This window comes from Culicoides brevitarsis, chromosome 2, assembly GCF_036172545.1.
Source record: "Culicoides brevitarsis isolate CSIRO-B50_1 chromosome 2, AGI_CSIRO_Cbre_v1, whole genome shotgun sequence".
NCBI lineage: Eukaryota > Metazoa > Arthropoda > Insecta > Diptera > Ceratopogonidae > Culicoides > Culicoides brevitarsis.
Window position 1 is genome coordinate 37,926,653 of NC_087086.1, and position 20,633 is coordinate 37,947,285.

At 25.4% G+C, this 20,633-nt stretch overlaps 1 protein-coding gene across 1 annotated transcript in view; it reads right to left on the reverse strand.

Moving 5' to 3' along the window:
- The window catches only part of LOC134829079 (protein scabrous), a 66,335-nt gene that overhangs the window by 38,954 nt on the left and 6,748 nt on the right, over positions 1 to 20,633 (reverse strand). The window contains exon 2 of the mRNA XM_063842071.1: positions 5,317 to 5,650. Within this exon, the coding sequence (XP_063698141.1) occupies positions 5,317 to 5,650 (334 nt within the window). The remainder of the gene's footprint in view (positions 1 to 5,316; positions 5,651 to 20,633) is intronic.

Consider the following 20,633-nt stretch of genomic DNA (forward strand, 5'->3'; position numbering starts at 1 on the left):
AATTTTTTTTTAACAAATTTTAAAATTTAATTTAAAATTAATTAATTAAGAATTTAAAATAAAATAATTTTTTTAAAATTTAATTTTAATTTTTTACTCAAAATTGCAACAAATTCGACAAAGTAAGAAAGGTAAAATTATTATTTTTTTTTAATTTATAAAATTCATTAAAAATTTATATCTTGAAAGCATGAAAATTTCTTTTTCCAATGAATTTTTCCAGACACAATTTTTTTTCATTTTCGCTGCAACCCTCGCAATTTTTCACTCGAAAACGTGCCGTAAATGTTCCGAGAAACGTCAAACAGCGAAAAATTCACATTTATTCTTGCTCCAAGTACAGCTACAGCAATCCTAATAAGCGGCAAACAAATGATCGGATTAAAAGTAGCTCTGTTGCCGTTTTTTTTTCTTCATTTCTCGCGCGCGCTCCGCTATCACCAAACGGAAATAAAAAATCAAGCAACATAAACAACCGAGTTTATTTCTGAGTTTTAATCCGTTGTTGTAATTTTCATTTCCTTTCCTTTTATTTTCTTCTTTCGAGTCATAAACTGCTTTTTTTTAATTATCACGAAGAATAAAATAAATCCATAAAATAATTATGAAGAGTTTTGAAAAATAAATCCGATAAAAAATGACCGACTTTTGGACATTTTCGGAGTAAATTAAATTAATTAGGACCTTTTTTCAGTTCAAACAGAGAAAAAACCTCTGTAGCTCTAAATTTATTATTCAAACCTGAACAAAAAAAAAAAAAAGTCGGCAGTTAGTTGGCAGAATTGTTGAACACGAGCAGCAAAGGATATATTTATGTACATCGGAGAAACAATTAAGGAAAGATGTTTTTGCTCCAGCGGTACAAAGAATCACAAATAGGGATTTCCGTTGTGATTTGTACGACAGACAAGACAACTAAAGCCAGCCAGCAAACAAGCAGCACGAAGGAAGCGAAGGAAAGGAAAGACAATCAATGTTAAATGTCTTGTTTCTCTTTGTGCGAAGCGCCGTATGTTAACCAAAAAGAGCTGTGCGTGCTCAAGAGATGGAAAAAGTTTAAATTTTAAGACAGGAGAACATTCATTTACTGAAGAGAAAGACAAGAAGAAGAGCAGAGCAATCTTTGCCAAGTGTTTTGTTGCTTGTTTAAAGATTTTGGAGATGAACGCATATTGTCTTTGTTCGTGTTTCGGTAAAGGAGAAAGGCAAAGAAGAAGCACAAAGCTAGGATGGGACATGTGACATTCGATAGCTTTGTGTGTGTCAAAAAGGGCTTTTTGTGTCTCAAGTTGGGTTTGTGGAAAGGATTTGAAGAACATTGTTGAACATTGTTTTCGGGGAAATGTTAATTTAAGTCTTGATTTTGTGATGTTTTGAGAGGAAAATTTTGGTTTGTTAAACAATTATTTTAAATTTTATTTTTTTTAGTTTACAAATATTTTTAAATATTCGAAAAATGTAAAAAAAAATCATAAAAATTCATTTTTAATTAATTAATTAATTTTTAAAAAATTAAATAGATAATTAAAAATAATAAATAAATAATAAAAATTAAAATAAAATTAAATTAATTAAAAAAAATGTTTTATTTAATTTTTTTAATGTTCGAAAAATCCATAAAAAATTAATTAAAAATTAATAAATATTTTTTTTATTTTAAAATAAATAATAAATAATTATTTAAAATAAAAAAAATAAAATATTTAAATTTTTTATTTGTTTTAATTTTTTTAATAATTAAAGTTTCAATTTATTATTTATTATTTTTATTTAAGTTTAAATTAATAAAAAAAATGAAATAAAAATATTTTAATTATTAATGAAATAAAATGTGAAAATTTCATAATAAAGATAATTAATTAATAAATTGGTTAAATATTTCATTTCATTTATTTAAAACAAATTCAATTTTTATCAGAATTTTTTTTTTTTATTAAAAATAAATTTTTTTATGTATTTAAATTAAATTTGAATTATATTTAATTTTTAATTAATTTAATTTTTTTATTTTTTATTTTAAATAGAATTTATTTTTTTTCTATTAAAGTAGAATTTTAATCAAAAAATTAACAATTTAAATATATTTTTTTTAATTCAAAAAAATGAAACAAATTTTTGCTTGAATTAGCAAAAATGCGATTTTCAAATTTTTATCCGCCAAAATTTAAATTGACATATACAAATTTCAATTCAAAAATTTAAAAATTTTGAAGAGAAAATTTAATTTTTGAATAAAAATGTAAGAAATTAGTTAAATTTATCAAAAAATATAAATTAAGATCAAAAATTAATTAATTAAAAAAATATTTTATTTTTAATAGAAAAAATTTTACATTGCAAACAATTTTTACCAATTTTTCAGTACAGAAATTTTTTAAAATTTTTTGTTATTTTTTTTTTAATTTTTAATTTATTTATTTTATTTTATTTAATTTTTTTAATTAAAAATTTTATAATTTTTAATTCTAAAATTTAAAAAAGATGATATCTGTCAAATTCTTATTATAAAAAAATTTAAAAACCTCGATTTAAAAAAAAAATTCAGAACCCTCTCTCTTAATCTCATTAAAAAAAAAGAATCTAAATATATCGACTCCTACTTTGCTACTCAGTAATTCCGAACTTTTTGAAAATCGAATAAATTTGATCGACTTATTCTACTGGAAGCCTCCCGATAAGACAAACATAAACTATTGTCTTGCTGTTCTTTTCTCCTTCTTCGCTACTTTTCTTTCTTGGCAAGGAAAATTTTGTGTTTTCCTTTTAAAATTTCGCCATGTGTGAGAAAAGTTTTATCTATCTAATTATTATGTGCCACAAACACACCGTTCGCTATTAAAGAAATTGAATCTCGTGAGCAAAAGTTTCCGCAGAACGAGAGAAGTGAAAAAAAAGAAGACGAGAAAATTGCGCGCGTGGCATATCTCGCATTCGGGGGAAAATGTGATAGTTTTTAAATTAATTTAATTTCCTGAGCGATTTTATCGCTTGGTGTTTGTCTTGTTTCTTTGCAAGAATAACAGAAAATTCGCTTTTAGAGATAAAATTTTTTTTTCTCGTGTGCTTTTAGATAAAATTAAATATATCAAAGAAGGAAGAAAAAAATTCGGAGAAGGAAAAATCATCACTTAATTGTATGAAATCCATACGTTTTCCTAACCAGTAACCACTTTATGTGCCTCCGACACACAAAAAAGAATCATAAAACGAGTGAAATTGCATTTCATGTGCTTTATCACCGTCTCATCATCATTCATCCTGTATTTAATAACGGAGCATGAAAAAGGATATAAGAGCAGGAATTTGCAAGTGCCTCGTACGAGTCTTAAGTGCAATCAAAAACAAAATCAAACGAAATGTTTTTAACATGATTGCCCTCAGACTCGCTCCTTCGTTGCACATCGCCCCACACTCAATCAATATCAATTTTATGAAAGCAAAGAGAGCTCTCTAGATCAATAGAGAGAAGAGAAAAAAAATGCAATTTCATCATTCATTCCTTCTGGTAATTTGGCACACACACTGACATAGGGAAATATTACCTTCGTGAGACCGGATGAATGATGATTTGCCCGGAATTAGTTGGAAAAATAAACTTTGAGAGGTGTTTGTTTAAAAGATTTTTCATTTGAAGTTTTTTCAAATATTTCCTATGAAGCATTTTTTTTGTTATTAATTTTTGGTTGAATTAGCAAAGAAGCGATTTTCAAATTTTTAACGGATTTTTTTTGAACTAACATTTTATTTTTTTTAATTATTTTACAAATTTAATTTTTTTTACAAATTTTAAACATTTATAAAATTAATATTTTTATTTTATTATTATTCAAATCAAAAAATTAATAATTTAATTAAATTTAATTTTCATTTTAAAATTTAATAAAAATTTAATTATTTATTTAATTAAATATTTTTTTTTGTTTATTCTGAATTAAATGAAAAATTTAAAAAAAAAAATTATTATTTTTAAAATTAAAAAAAAAAATTTAAATTCGTGTATAACTTGACAAATTTATTTTTAAATTGAAAAAAAAATTAAAATTAATTTTTATGTGCAAAATTAATTTTTTTTAAATATTTAACGTTCATTTTTTAAATTGACATTTGAGAAATTTTTTATTTAATTCCTTAAAACATAAAATTTTATGATTATTCTCCAATTTTTGATTTAAAATTATTTTTTTTTTCAATAATATTTTACTTAAATTAACAGAAAAAAAAAAGAATTTTAAATTCAATAAAATTTTGAAATGGTTTTTCGCTAATTTATACCAATTTTGAGATTTTTTTTATTTTAATTTAATTTTTTTAACTTAAATGAGTTTTAGAGAAAAAACTAAAAAAATAAATAATTTCTTAATAAAAAATCTGTCAATTCAAAAAATTCTCGTTAAAAGAATTTTTAAATCATTTCTGCTAATTAAAAAAAAATATTTAATAAAATTTTTAAATGGTTTTTCGCTAATTCAAACCAATTTTTAGGTAAAAAAAAGTAATTTTATTATTTTAATTTTAAATTTAAATGAATTTTAAAAATATTAATTTTTAATTGAGAAAACTACAAAACTTTTAAAATTTGACAGTAAAAAAAATTAAAATTTGAAAAAAAAATTGAAAAATTTGAAAATCGCCTTATTGTTAATTCAACAAAAAAAATCCTTCAATAAAATTTGAAACATTTCCCTTTCATCGCCTTCAAGGTGAATTTCCGGAATGCCAAAATCTCTTCACTAAAATGTGTTCTACTTTAAATTTATTACTTTGCACATTCCTCAAATTGTTTCCTCACACTAACAAACATTAACAGAGGCGTAAATTCGCATAAAACCAGCTTAAAAAGCCATTCACGACGGAAAAAGCCAACAGTAACCTCCATAAATTCATGATATTATAATTATTTTGATGAGTTGTGGGCGCACGGGAAAAAAATTAGGAAACATAAAATTGAAAATTTTGTCAAATCTGAATAAATTTAATTTTTATTTCTCGCGCTGATGATCCCGAAAAAAGACATAAAATTTAATTGAGACATTTTATGAAGTTAAGAAGTAATAAAATGAAATTTTTCACATTTCTCATTAAAAAATATTTTACGGCTCTCTCCTTTCTTTTCGTTCGTTCTCCAAAAATATTTTTACGAGGAATGTGCAATTATTGTGATGGCGCCAATTATCGAGGTACCTTCAGAATTTTGTTCATTCTCTTTTTCACTCGAAAAAAATGCCATCGGCGATTAATTCAAAAAATAATAAATATTTCGACAGATTTTTGACGATTGAGCCACTTTTAAGATTTTTTTTGAAAAATTTTACTTACCCCGTTTCGTTTCAGCATGAATTTTCGCACATCTTCGCCATGTTGAACTGCCTCGTCGCGCAACTGTTTCAGCTCGGCTTCGTTTCGTTCCTGCCGGTGATGCAACGCTTTGATGGATAATTTGAGTTTTGCCATTTCATCTTTCATTTCGTTGATTTCTTCCATGACAGGCGAATATTGTTGCTGCTGCTGCAATGCCTTCGTAACATTTGACGTCGATTCCTGTACTTCGAGCATCTCGTTACGCAGCTCCGTAATTGATTCCGAGAGCCATTGCACCGTCAAGTGCTCTTTGTAGATCGATGCACCTTCACGCAATGTCTTCACTTCCTCGCTGCAAAGAAAAAAAAATAATGGAATTTAAGTGATTGGAGAAAATTGAACAGGAAAAAAGAGAAAATTACGAAAAATTAGCTAATGGACTAAATTTAGAAGGAAACGTGACGGGACTTGACCTAAGCAACATTCATCATTCAAACCATCGTCATTCAGCCGAATGAATGAAAAAAAAAGAATGAAGAGGAATGGAATTTTAGTGCCTTGCATAATTAAGGAGGTTTTGCAGGAAAGAGAAACGTACGCGTTCATTAAAAAGTAACAAAGAACGGAACATGAGATGACTTTTAAAACTCATTTTGCGTCGTTCGTTGCTGCGATGTTTATTTTAAGGACCATTTGAGTATCTTTCGTTGTTTGGATAACGAAATAAAAAAGTAACAGAAAAAGTTGGAAAGATTTTTTCGTGTAATTTAAGGGAAAATTACAAGCTAAAGATGTTTTTTGAGCAATTTAAAACGTTTTAAAGCGAGAATTTTTTATTAAAAAAATTATTTGAATGAAGTGAAAAATTTTAATAAGTTTTATTTGAAAGAAAAATTTTGTCTCCTTGAATCGCGAAGAATAAAAATTTAATAGAGATATTTTTAAAAGATTTCAGGTCATAGGAATCATTTTTTATTTTCATTTTTTTAATTTTTTTTTTTAAAATTTTTTTGAATTTAATTAATTTTTTTTTAATTTAATTTATTAATTTAATTAATTGAAATTTAATAAATTACATTATATTTTATTTCAATTTTTAATTTATTTAATAAATTAAATATTTTAATTTTTTTTTATTTAAAAATTAAATTATTTTGTTTAATTAAATTCTTCGAAATTTAATTTAATTATTTTTTTATTCAATAAATTTTTAATTAATTTTTTTAATAATTTTTTTTAATTAAAATTCTTATTTTTTTATTAAATAAATTATTAAATTTATTTTTAATTTATTTAATTAATTAATTTTTAAATTCAATAAATTTTCAATAATTTTTTATTAATTAATTATTTTAATTCATGCAATTTTTTTATTATATTTAATTTTTAACACATTTAATTTTTTTAAGTTGAATTAGCAGAAATGCAATTTTCAAATTTTAAACGGTTAATTTTTTTTCAATTTTCAATTTAATTTAAATTTTTAAATTATATTTCTAATTAAAAATAATTTTTTGCTAATTCAAACTTTTTTTTATAAAAAAAAGTAAAAATGCAATTTTCAAATTTTTAACGTCTAATTTTTTATTTTAATTTTTTTTTAAAAAAAAGTAATTTTTTTTTAAATTTTTGAAATTAAAAAATAAATAATTTTTTAAAAGTTTAAAATTTTTTTTAAAAATTTTTAAAATATTAAAAAATTTTTTTTAAAAAAAAAAAAAAAAAAAAAAAAAATAAAAAAAATTAAAAAATAAAAAATAATTAAAAAATTAAAAAAAAAAATAAAAAAAAATTTTAATTTTAAAATTAAAAAAAAAATCTGAAATATGAATTAAAAACTTTAACATTATTAATTTTAAAAATTTTTAAATAAATTTGAAAAATAAAAAATAATTAATTAAATTTGAAAATATAAAAATCATAAAAAATAATTTTGAAAGTCCTTTAAATTAAAAATCAAGAAAATCTCCAAAAACAAAAAAAAACTCACAAGAAAACATTTCACTTCCTCATGAACTTTTTCATCTCAATAAAACTGGACTGAAGTTCATAAAATCTCCCGCATCTCAACAACTAGAATGTTACAATTGCACATGAAACGTTTGTTCATTCATTTTATTATCCTCATGAAACACTTTAGGTTATTACTTTTGTCTTGTTATTACATTTTTTTTTTACATTCCGAGTCCCGACTTAAGTTCATTCGACACACTTTTCATTTCCATAAAACACTCAGCATGATTTTTTTTTCTTGCTTGTTATTATTTTTATTATTTCTACCTATTTTTTTATTTTAATGTATTTTAACAAGTTTTCAACGGGAACGAGTCATGTTTGTATATTTTTTTGCCCTACGAAAAGAAAAAGAGAGTTGGTTCTACGAAAGCTTTTAACTTGAAAGGAATGCCTTAAAGTTATGTTTTCTGTGTCTCTGTGTGTTTTGTTTGTGTATTTTCTGTCGTTCTTTCGACTCGACTCTGCTCTATAAATTACGGCGAAAAACTTAAAAAGGATTTCAAGTCAATTCGTGTTTGCTTGTTCGGAGCCAGAGTGCCAATTGTGCATGAAAAATGTCGAAAACCTTTTTGCGCAACATTTGCATACATGTTACAACTACTCTACATGACAAAAAAAATGCCAACATGGGAAAGACGAAAGTTTTAGACGATGTTTTTCTTCGTATTTTTTTTTGTCGAAACAGAACAAGGAAATACAATTTGTGTCATCGTTGGAAGATTAGGGGCAACGAAATGTTCCAAGGTCGTAACGTTTGATCTGCCACAGATTCAATGTCGATTTTTTTTTTGGCAAGGTATCAAACGGAAACTTTTTAAAAAAAGTTTTCATTGGTTTCTTCTACCTTGAACTGCTTTTTTATCCCCTTTTTATTATTCATCGTTATTGATTCGTGTTCCGACAAAAAATCTCGTCTGTGAAATGAAACGAAAAAAATCTCGTTTGGATAAAAGTTTAGCTTCAGAGAAAAATCACGTGTGATCTCTTATCTATGACAACAAACCTTCGAGGCTTTTGTAACAACCAGATAAATGTAACTCTTTTTTTCCGAAAGTTATGTAATAATTCGAGTAAACAACAAATTTCCTACTTCTTAAAGGTAAATGTTGAACCTAACTAACTCACGTTCTGTCCCCCGGCACATTCTTATCCAGATTATGATAATCAACCCTTTGCACCTACCGCTGGCTTGCTGACTAAACAAACGACTGAGTAATAGACTTAACATTTCCCTCCCATGCCAACATGTTGTTGTTTTGTGTGCCTTGTGTAATAAATAATGCATAGTTATTTAGATTCATAATCTTTTGTGTATATCTGCAGCAACGGGATATATCGGGTGTGATATGCTTATAACATATGCTTATCTCTCGCATCGTAATGTATTAAAGGTCTCAAGTGAACGGAAAACAGCTTTTTCTCGTGTTTGTAAACAAATTTTCCTTGCCGCGAGGAAAATTGCGACGTAAAATCAATTATTATCAGAATTGATGGAAGAAGCTAAAAAGACAACGAGACACATCAATTAAAGGACCCATTTATTAGGTTCACTGCATGGTTCGGACAATTGATAAGATGTCGAATATTTTGTCTCGTTATCGGAAAATATATAGAGAGAATAGAAAGGTATCGATGTAGTTCGATGAATTGATATTGAAACTCGACGTGTGGTTTTTTTAAGGTTAACCATGAGAGCGCATTTTCAAATCTAATCAAAAAATTTTCAACCCTTAACTAATTTTGATTTAATCTGATCTAAAAATTAATTTAGATCAAAATAAATCAGATCGAAAAAAATATCCACAAAAAATTGAAGAAAAAAAAAATTTGTATTTGATCTGATCTAATTTTGATTTAAATTAATTTTTAGATCATATGAAATCAAAAAAGCTATGGGTTGAAAATTTTTCGATTAGATTTGCAAATCAAATCAAAAATCAAATCATGATCTGATCTGTCGCCTCTAGATTATACATAGCTCTGCAAATAGCTCATTATGTAAAAAAAATCTTCTGTTGAAAATTTTGTTCTTGAGCATGAAGTCCTATAGTTTTCTTATTCCATGAGAAAGGTATTTAAATAAACTTGAGTACTTCTTTAATGTAAAGAAAAGTCATGTAATGTATTCTTTTCTTGAAAATTTTAGGTTGATATTATTCGATTGAGAGTCAGTGTCAACGAACGCGACGACGAAGTGACGTTTGGTTGAAGGAGTGCGGAACAAAGAAATTTAAAAGATAAGACAAAAAAGATTAAGGTAAAGAATAGGAACGACATAAGAGGGAAAGAAGGAAAAATTCCATTTGAGTCGACAGAAGTTTGAATAAAATCTATTTTGTACAAATTTTTTGGGTTTAATTGCTGACCATCGAAAGTCAGCTTAAAAGTGATCTCATAAAGCTTTGTTGGTAAGTCTCACTCAAAGTGCTTTTTTTATTTTTGCTTGTTTTTCTATGTTAATATATTTTTTTGCCTTTATTAAGAAAATTCATGATTAGCTCTTGTGAGTTTTTCTCTGTTATGTCGGAGGAAGAGTAAAACGCCTGTTGTTCGTTCGAAAAGTGAAGATCAAAAGAGGACGAGTCCGCGAGAAAACGTTGCTTTTATAGCCGCCGCTCTTTAGCATAAGACACTTTGACAGAAAGATAATATTTGCGAGTTAGGCTATTTCAGGACGTTACATTCTCTTAATGATAACTTCCTTATATGAATCGCATAGTTGATATTTTTGTCAATTCAATGGAAAAAATGTTCTAATTGTTCTAAACTTTCATCATGATTTGTTTTCGATTTATTTTAAATGTTTCAAGGTTAATGCTTTTTGTTTAATTTTGGTCTTAAATTTTTTTAAGTCAAAATATCCAAGGCTATCGTTGACGAAATTGAAGCCATTGGTTCAAAGCTTCCCATAACCTGAAAAAAAAATTACTTTAAGTCAAATCTTACAATTTTCCTTGAATCAATCCTTTTATCCAAAATTGCTTCATTTAATTTAAATTTTTCATCATTTTCGTACTCCTCATTAACATTAAGGTTAAACAGACAGACATTCTCAAAACCAATAAAAATCATTTTTTTTTTTCAATAGAAAATTTACTATTGAAAATTCGCACAAAATAAACGAAAGTTGACACTTTAGCTGTGATTTATTCGTTCCATGTTTGTACGTGCGTTGTTTGCCTTTCCTAAAATATTTCCCTTTTATTCCGAAATTCTTTTGTAAGCTGAATCTCCTTCGTAACTGCGTTGGACAAAAAAAAACTGCCGATACGAATTTCGGCGTTAAGTGGATACAATCTGGTACAATCATTGATTATTATTATATATTTTGCGGCATGATAAATTTTTTTCGTGTTTTCTTTGTGTTCGTGTTCGTGTCTTTAAGAGGACATTTATCTTTTCGTGACCGACACTCGCTATTGACTCGGAATTAATTCTATTTGGGCGACAAGAGAGAGAACAAAAAAAGAGAGTTATCGGTAATTGATTGAGGTGTTAGAGTTATAAATGTCTTGTGCGTTTTTCGGCACTGCGTGATGGCAATTTAATGAGATGATCGATGACTTTGTAACAGATGGCGCCAACGCCTGGTATTTTACTTGTTTTAGAAGTTTTTGCATCATCATTTCACACCTTTTTACGGAATGCCAATAAAAAACGTCATAAATATGAAAAATATGGAAAAAACTGGAGGAACGGGCAAAGATATTGATCATATACGAGAAGTCAATAAATTCAGCTTATAAATGTTTTATTGGCACATTTAAGTGTCAACACACATCAAGAGGCAGGCAGTAAGTGGCTTTAATGGATGGCAGGAGATTGTTTGTCACACATGTGCCTTTTTATTGCAGTTACGGGACAACCAACGACAATATTTGCTCACTAATTGCAATGAAAAAATGCTTCAACGTTTCAGACAACTTTTTTTTCCTCTTTTTCTCCTCGTGAGTATACTTGAACTTTTTCAATACTTTTTTTTTTAAACATATTCAAATAAATTCCACGTCGTTGTTGAATTTTGTAACGCAAAAAAAAGCACTCGAGTCACGTTGAACGTGATTTAAGCAGCAACTTGGCGCGCACCTCCATGAAAAATTCAATAAATGACTCTTTTTTTATTGTACTTTTGTGAAAAATTTACAATATTTGCCTCTTTTTTGAAAAATTTATTCATCGGGTGTTTTCACAAAGTCATTTCGTCTTGATGCACGTCATTGCCACTAATGTCCAATTCATCGATCTATCTCTTTTTTTTTTCATTTCCGTCGATGAAATAAATTTATCTCTCTTTTCACATATACTTTGGAAAATGTAACGAGCAGAAGGAAAAAAAAGGAAAACGTCATGTTACTGGAAAACAAAATACATATATAGGAAGAAATTGAAATAAAGGGCGAATATGTGTGGCGGTTTATTTTGTGTGTCATCATCCTTTGGCTCATTTCATTAGATCCAGTGAGGCATTATTTGATATGGCGATGCGGATATTTGTAAAAAGGGTTGTTGGAGGAAAATGTTTTCTTTTGTTTCGAATGAAAATCAACGGGACGTGACTCTTTTCGGGGATTTTCAGAAGATTTCATGCAGAATTTAGATGGATTAAATTTTTCTCGTTAGGATTAAAATTGACAATTTTTGGGATTTTTTTGTTTTGTTTTGAGGTTGGAGAATGATTTTTGTATAAAAAAAATTATATTGAAATATTTGAAAAAAAATATAATTTTTCAGAATTTTTTTATACTTCTTTTAGAAAAATTTTTTTTGTTTTAAATTTAAAATTTTATTTTAATTTAAAATTAATTAAAAAATTTTTTAATTAATTTTTTTTGGTAAAATTTTTAATTTTTTTAATTTATTTTTTTTATAATTTTTTTTAAAAATTTTAAAATTTTAAACAAATAAAAAAATTTTTTGAATTCACATTTCAAATTTTTATCCCATTGTAGATTTCAAATATTCTTGAAAATAAATAAATAGAATAAAAATCTCTTAAAAACTTAAAAAATTATTAATTAATTTTTTTATGATTAAAATTATTTAATTTTTATTATATTAAAATTAATTTTATATAAATAATAATTTATATTTTACTCAAAAATTTCAAGTTCAAAAAAATGTAAATTATATTTTCAAAAATGTTTTAAATAATTAATTTAATTTTTATTAATTTAAAAAAATTGAAAATTTAATTTTATATAAAAAAATTATTTAATTTGATTTAATTTAATTAAAATATTAATTTTTTATTAAAAATTAATTTTTATTAAAAAAATATTTAAAAATTATTATTCAAAATTTTAATTTATTATTCATACAAATTTATTATTAAAATGATTTTAATTAAATTTTAAAATAAAAAAAATTAATTTAAAAATAAATTATATTTTTTTTTTAATATTTAGTTTAATTTAATATTTTAATAATAAATTTTTATGAATAATACATTAATATTTTAAATAAATAATTTTTTAATATTTTTTTTTAAATATTTTTTTAATAAAAATTAATATTTTAATTAAACTTTAAAAAAAAATTAAAAAAAAAATAAAATAAAAAAATAAATTAATTAAATTAAATTAAATCAAATTAAATAATTTTTTTTATAAAAAATTAAATTTTTTGAATTAATAAAAATTAAATTAATTATTTAAAATATTTTAGAAAATTAATAATTTTAAATAATTTTTTTCAAATTAATTTTTAAATTAATTTTTTTAATTAAAAAATTAAATTTTTTATTAACTTTTCTCCACAAAAATCCCAAATGTATTTAAAACACAAACATACCCCAAAAATCACTTTCCAAATCCCTTTTCTCCGAATCCCAATAATCTTTTCGCTCAATATTAATTCCATCTAAGCCCCAATTGCTTAGATAATGCAAATTTCTTGCGAAACACTTATCGGTTAATATTCGCATGCATCTTTCCTCTGCTCTGATCGCTTAAAGCGGATTAACTCATACGTTTCATTAACATGAAAGACACCGAGGGAAAATACAATATATGAATTTTTTAATGAGTCAATTATATTAAAAAGGAGCCTTTCTCTCACATATTTTAATCCCACGAACGATAATATTCTCCGTCGCCTTATCGTCGGTTAGATTAAAATGTTTCGCAAAAATAATTTCATTAGAGCGAAGTTTTTCATTTGAAATTATGACAATCAGATTTTTTTTTCTTCTTCCAAGATTCGTGACGAAAATTGTTGTATCATGTTAAAGGTGAACAAATTAAATCCTTTTTTTTTGCCTCGGATTTTTTTTCATCTCATATGAGGTTCTTTGCAGATTAGATAAGGCAAAGAAAGAAAAAAAGGAGAATAATGTGTTACAATATTATCTCATCTTTCATGTTTTTTTCCCTTCGTCGTCGTTGCGAAAGGGACCGATTATAGACAAGGAAGGAGTTTAGCAGCTACATGTCACGGAAATATGATATCGCTGAGACGCAACAACAAAAAAGGTGGGATACGAAAGACACGGGTCATATCATTTGAGAAATATTTGCGTGATTTTTCGCCAAAGTAGTCGTCGACGTCGTGATTCTGCGGTATCTCGCCCATCTATCCGGGGAATTGAATGGCAAAGGATAACAAAACGAGAGAAAAACGTGAATAAGTGGCTTTATATTATTTTTTTTTCTTTTATGAAATAGAAAAAAAGATGAAATCTCGTTCGCTGCTTGAACAGTCGACACGAGGTAATTTAATTTTCGCTTCTGGAGCTTCCTATTTTCTCTTCTTCAGCATAAAAGACGCAAATCGCTCGAACGAGGCGAAGAAAAAATAATTAATAATCGATAAATTATTATTTTTATCCCTCATTTTTTTTTCAATCCAATCGAATAGAATTAAATTGAAAAAAAAAAAAAGAAAACGATAAAAATAAATAAATAATGAACGAGAAACAATTTAAGCGACACACACAGATAAAAGCAGCTTTCAACAATAAAATTCTCCTTTTCTTGATGACCCATTCACAGCCTTCGTTGCCAGTTTCAAGGAGGCACAATAAATGCCAGAGCGCGCACTCCATCAAAAACAGAATATTTATTGTTTCGTAAAAGGTTTTTCATGAGAGCAAAAAAAAAATTTTGTCTGTGAAAGACAAACGACGACGACGACCAATGAGGATGATAAAAATAATTCTCTAATAATCATAAAAATAAAAACAATAGAAAAGTGTATTGGCAGCAATTTCCTCTTTTATGTTGAAGAGTCGGAAAAACGCAGAGAGAACAATGGCAGTAAAGTAATCGAGTATACGGACGATTGGCAAGCCAAATAAATATTGTTCCGTATTTTTTTTTTGTTGTTTTTAGTGAGCTCATAACCACATAATAGATTGTTGAGTGAGGTAGGGATTAGATAGGTGAGTTTTTTTGTTTCGATTTTTTTTAATTATTTTTTTTTTTAATTAAAAATTTTTTTTACACAAATAATTATTTAAAATTTAAGAATTGTATAAACTAAATAATTTAATTTTTAAATTTTAATTTAATTTAAAAATATTTTTAATTTTTTTTTTAATTTTTTAAAATTTTTTTTAAATTTAAGTTTTTTTTTTAATTTTTTTTTAAATTTAGGTTTAATTTTTAAAGTTTTATTTCATTTAAAATAATTTTGCAGTTTTTATATTTTTTTAAAATTTAAATTTTTTTTTAAATTTTTTTTAATTTAAAAAATTTAAATTTATTTTTTTTAATTTTTTAATTGTTAATTCATTTAATTATTTTAATTTAATTAAAATAATTTTGCAAATATTTTTAGTTAAATTAAAATTATATTTTTATATTTTTTTTTTTATAAAATTTATTTATTTTATGATAAAAAAAACCAGACAGCTCCATTACTTTTATTTTAAAGTAAAAATAAAAAAAAAAATAAAATAAATTATTTTTTTAAAAAAAAATTATATTTACTTGTTAAAAAAATCAGAATTAATTAAATAATAATATTTTTTATTTTCAAAACTTTAAGCTTCGTATTAAAAATGAAAAATAATCGTTTATCTTTTTGAAATTAATTTTTACTTGATTTCTTATACCTATTTTTTTTTTATTTTTTCTAAATTAAAAATTATTAAAATTTTTAAGGTTAAAAAAAATTAATATTTTATTAAAAAAAATTATTTATTTAAAATTTTATTATCAAATTGTGCTTTAATTCAGTTTTTTTAGAAATTAATTAAATTTTAGAAATTTAAAAAATTATTTTTAAACTTAAATTAAAAATTTAATTTTATTATTTACCTAAGTTAAAATATTTTAAATTAAAATTTAATTAAATTCAAATTAAAAAAATCAAATTATTTTTCAAAATTATTTTTAATATTATTTAATTTTATTTAAAATTTTAAAATTAAAATAAATAAAATTATTAAAATTTAAAAAATTATAAAAAATTAATCAAAAAAAATAATTTAAGGGGATTTTTAAATATTTATTTTATTAATTTTAATTTTTTAAATTTAAAAAATCGTAAAAAAATTAAAAAATAAATTTTTAATGAATTTTATCCTTTTTTTTCATATTCGAGTTATAAAAAAATATTTTAATTAAAATTATTGAATTTTTATTGATAAAAATTTCCTCCTGCCTAACTCTCATAAACATTCAACTCAAAAAAAAATATCTATTGAATGAATTCTATTTCCAAATAGCCAACGCGCAAACTTTTACTGCATACCTCAAGGGATGCTTTCTCATAAAATACATAAAACACACTCTCTCACTCGAATGTCAAACCAACTGCCTCACAAACATTTATCGGAATTCATTAAACACATTTATTGACTGAGCAATAAATTTCTAATGAAGTTGCCTTCTGATTACATTTCCCGCGCCATATTGCTTGCTTTCAGACTGATAAGTCCAAAAACCCAAACCCAACACAAAATTTATTTGTAATGAATTAAAATAACAACAAAGCATCGTTCAACAAAACCACAAATTTCGGTCGTTCGATCGGAGACCGGAGCAATTTGTCGTTATTTGTTTTCTTGTTATTGTTGCATTATTACAGATAATGTCAAAAGTTATTATTAAATAAAACAACGACTGCATTAAGAGCTCATATCTTATGCTGTGCCTCCTCCTCCTCCTCCTTCTCTGCTCTCAGTTCGGGTCATCGACTGCATGAATAAAATATCGAAGAAGGAGAGACAGAAAATTTAATGATGATGCAGATGTACGTCTTTTGTGTCCGAAAAAAGCGAAGAAGAGACGAAATAATAATGCAGTTTGTCTTGAAATTTAAAAACCAACACAATACGAGAGGAAATTGAAACCAAATTGAGAGAAACGTTTATTTATGAATGAGGAAAGAAAGTTTAATCCTGCTTTTGTCTGATTGTTAAAAGTTGTATTTCTCGGAAAATTCTCGGAAAACGACATAAAAAGACACAATCAAAAAGCACTTTAACGAAAGGAAATTTATTCCGAGACTCTTTGAATTTTTTACTATTTCAAGAGGAGAAAAACAAAAAAAAATCGAGAAACGAGTCAAAACCAAGATAAATTGAACAATAAATACAGATAATTTTCTATTTAATTTATTGAATGCTCGAACAACAGTCAGCTTTGAAATTGGATTAAAGCGAGAAAAAAAGAAAAAGAAGAGATTTATAATGACGTAAATTAAGCGTACGTTAAGTTTTCCCGGCGGTTTTGCAAATGCAAAATTTATTGAGATTTTATGAGAATTTCTTTAATGAAAAATATTTAATGGGTCTTTGAAAATTTGCCTTTAAAAATTTTATTTTTTTTTAAATTTTAATAAATTCGAATAAATTTCAAAATCTTGAAAAAATTTTTTTTTAATTATTTATTTAGGTAGATAAAATGATAAAAATTCTATATTTTATTTTTTTTTTAAATATTATTCTGATAAATTTTTAATTAATTTAATTAATTTTTCATTAGTTTTTAATACTTAAAAAAATTATTCAATAAAAAAAATAAAATAATTAAAAAAAATAAAAAATTGATTAAAATTTTATTAAATTTTAATTTAATTTATTTAAAAAAAAATTGTAAAAAATTAAAAAATATAAAAATTAAATAATTTTTAATTTTAAAAATTAATAAAAAAAAATATTAAAATTGATTAAAATTTTAATTAAATTTCGAATTAATTTATTAAAAAAAAATTTTAAAAAAAAAATTATTTAATTTTTAATTATTTTAAATTTTATTTAATTTATTTGAAAATTTCATTTCAAAAAAATCAATAAAAAAAAATAAATTTAATTTTTTAATACCTAATTAAAATTTTATTCTTCTTAATATTTTTAATTCTAATTAATTTTTTTTTAAATTTATTATAATTTTTTAAAATTATTTAAAATATTATTTTTAATTTTAATTTTTTAAAATATTTAACTTTAAATTTTTTATTATTTAGTGAAAATTTTTGATTTTTTTTTTATTTTTTAGACCAAAAAAAAAAATCAGTACGTGACCTTTTAATAAAAATGCAAAAATTAAAAAATCGATTTATCTCATAAAAAATTAAAAATCATCAAAGCAAGACGAAAAAAATTGACGTAAATGTCAAAAGTTTTCATATTTCCTCTTTAATCATCAATAATAAAATTCGCAACGGAAAACGCGAAAAGTAAATATTAGTAAATCCTTAATAAAATAATAATGATAACAAAGTGAGGTGACATCTTATTTAAATAAATTTATAATACATAAAAAAAGTTATAAAAAGGGAAAACGACGAAAAATTTGATAAAAATTTCATGCTTCACTGCGTCGAGGGAAGCAAAATTTTTAAAGCTGATAAAAAAGGGATCCAAATTATTGAATAATAAATAAAATGATTTTTTTTTGTCGTCGACGCGCTGTTTGGATATTGGAGAGAAACGACGACGACGGAGGAAACGAAGGGATGAAAGATTACCAACTTTGACAAATATTTGATGATGATACTTTCGTGGACGAGGAAAAATTGTTATTATTCGAGAGAAAATGTCAAGAATTTTATGAGGACGAAAAGCGAACGGAAGGAAGTTGTTCATTTCTGTGTCACACGAACCTGTCATTGCCGCTTATGTTTTGCTTCAGACACCGAAGAAAATGTTGTCGAAGATAAGTAAAAAGGCACAAAATTTATTCGATGGGACAGAAGGTGCCAGTTTATTAGCCAATCAAGTAAGGTTAAAAAGTGTCATTTTGTATCATCTTTCGAGGAGGAAAAATCTCTGACACTCGATACTCGTCTTTATTTTTGACAAATTGGATGGAAAATCGATCAAATTTTGCCTGAAAACTTTTAAGGGGGAAAACTTTTCCTCTCTGAAGCAAACAAGAGTACAAAAAACAAAACCGCACCATCAATTTCGTAGACTGTGGTTCCGGGAATGTTTTATGTAAGCTGCATGCTGCTGCTCTCTTATTGCGAGACAATTGACTGAAAAAAGCCATAAACTACTGGCAAACTATAAATCGTGGGTAGCATGGCAGCCAGTACATATCTCGGAGAGACAACAATACAAAACTCGTTTATCTGTCATAAAATGATGATGAATGGCCAAAATATTGCACAAATATTCATAAAATGTGCGATGCGATTCATTCTTCTTCGACAAAAGGCTTGTTTAGTCGCATTCTAGCTTCTACTGTGGAAGCTGTACGAGGTTACTTGATGAGTTAAAAGGAGATAATTTGGCATTATGAGCTTTAATTGACTTGTAAGAGGTTTAAAAATCATCATGGAGCTTAAAAAGCTAATCGAAGTTCTTTTGGATATTGAAGTTAAGGAGAAAAATGAAGACGTAGGTAGAACTTCGAACTTTAGCATGAGTTAAGGGAACCAAATCAATAATTTACAACGATCCATTCTCTTAACATGAATGGATCTATGGCTTCTTATTTGGTTTCCTAAACTCATGCTGAAGCTCGAAAAATCTACGTCTTCATTATTTTTCCTTAACCTTTTATATCCAAAAGACTTCGATTAGCTTTTTAAGCTTAATGATGATTTTTGGCTTTGTTAAGGTTTTTATAACTTCAGGAAAAGTATCTGAAACTGAAGCTGGATCGATTTAAAATGCAATGACACAACTTCGATCCTTATGGAATGACATTCTTCAACAGACCAAGGTCAAACAAAGGTTAAGAAGGAAATAGTATGAGGTTCATTTTAATACTTTAAGAGGAAAGAATTCTCAATGAAAGAGTAACTCTTTCCTCTAAAGTATTAAAATAACCTCTAAAGAAGAATTCCAAGAGTTCAACGGGAGTTAATTTGACCTTCAAATGACCTTTTTTAAGTTAAAGAAGTTGAATTAAATATAAGTAAATATAAATATAAGAAATTTACTCTCAAGGTCTCATTTTCCTTCTCCGAGTTGTTAAATTAACACCTTAAACATCAGTTTCTAAAGCTTCGAGTGATTCAAATGAAATTCTTAAGAAGTAAAAATGTATCCTTCATTATTTAAGATCATTTTTACCTCTCAAGAAGTTCATTTGAATCACTCGAAGGAGTTATATTAGACCCTCAAGATGTTAATTTAACACCTCGAAGAAAAAAAATAAGACCTTGAGAATGAGTTTCAACCTCTTAAACTCACAAAAGGTCATTTGAAGGTCAAATCAACTCCCTTTAAACCAACAGGGCAACTGGAGATACTCGAGATACTAAAAAAAAGTCATAAATTCTCGAACAAACTTGCAGTTTCATACTCATTCAATCATTCATTGCATTTCCCATCATTCGCCTAAACTAAATATATCCTTGAGAGCATTTCTCTCTCTCAGCTATTATTATTACAACATTGTCTGTTGGTGCACTTAACTTACGAAAGCAAAGATAATGTGTTTGTCTTGTCTTCCTTTCTGATGATGTGACAGACAGTTCACGTCTCGTTCTCGTCGTGCATATGCAGAAAAAATTGCATAATGAAACTTTTTTTCCATCGTCGTCGTCAGTATGCGCTCACTTTTTAATGGAAATTAAAATTTATGCAATTTATTATTTATGAGAGTTTGATTACATTGCAAGAAAGACAGGAAAGCACCCACTTTTGCACGTTTCGTGTCGTGTCGTATCGAAGCGAAGACAGGAGTCGAGTTGAACTTTGTGCAACTCAAAGGCGGAGAAAATGATTGGAAAACATGATTCTTTGTTGACCTTTTTTGTGCTTCTGTGCACTTGTAATGCGATTAACGCCACGAGGGATTAAGGGAAAACTTTCAATACCAGAATGCATGAATGATTGATAATCTTTTTCCTTTTCGGTGCAAATGTCCCGAGGGACTGACGATAAATTTTCCATTATTCGGAGTAATCGAAATTGAGGA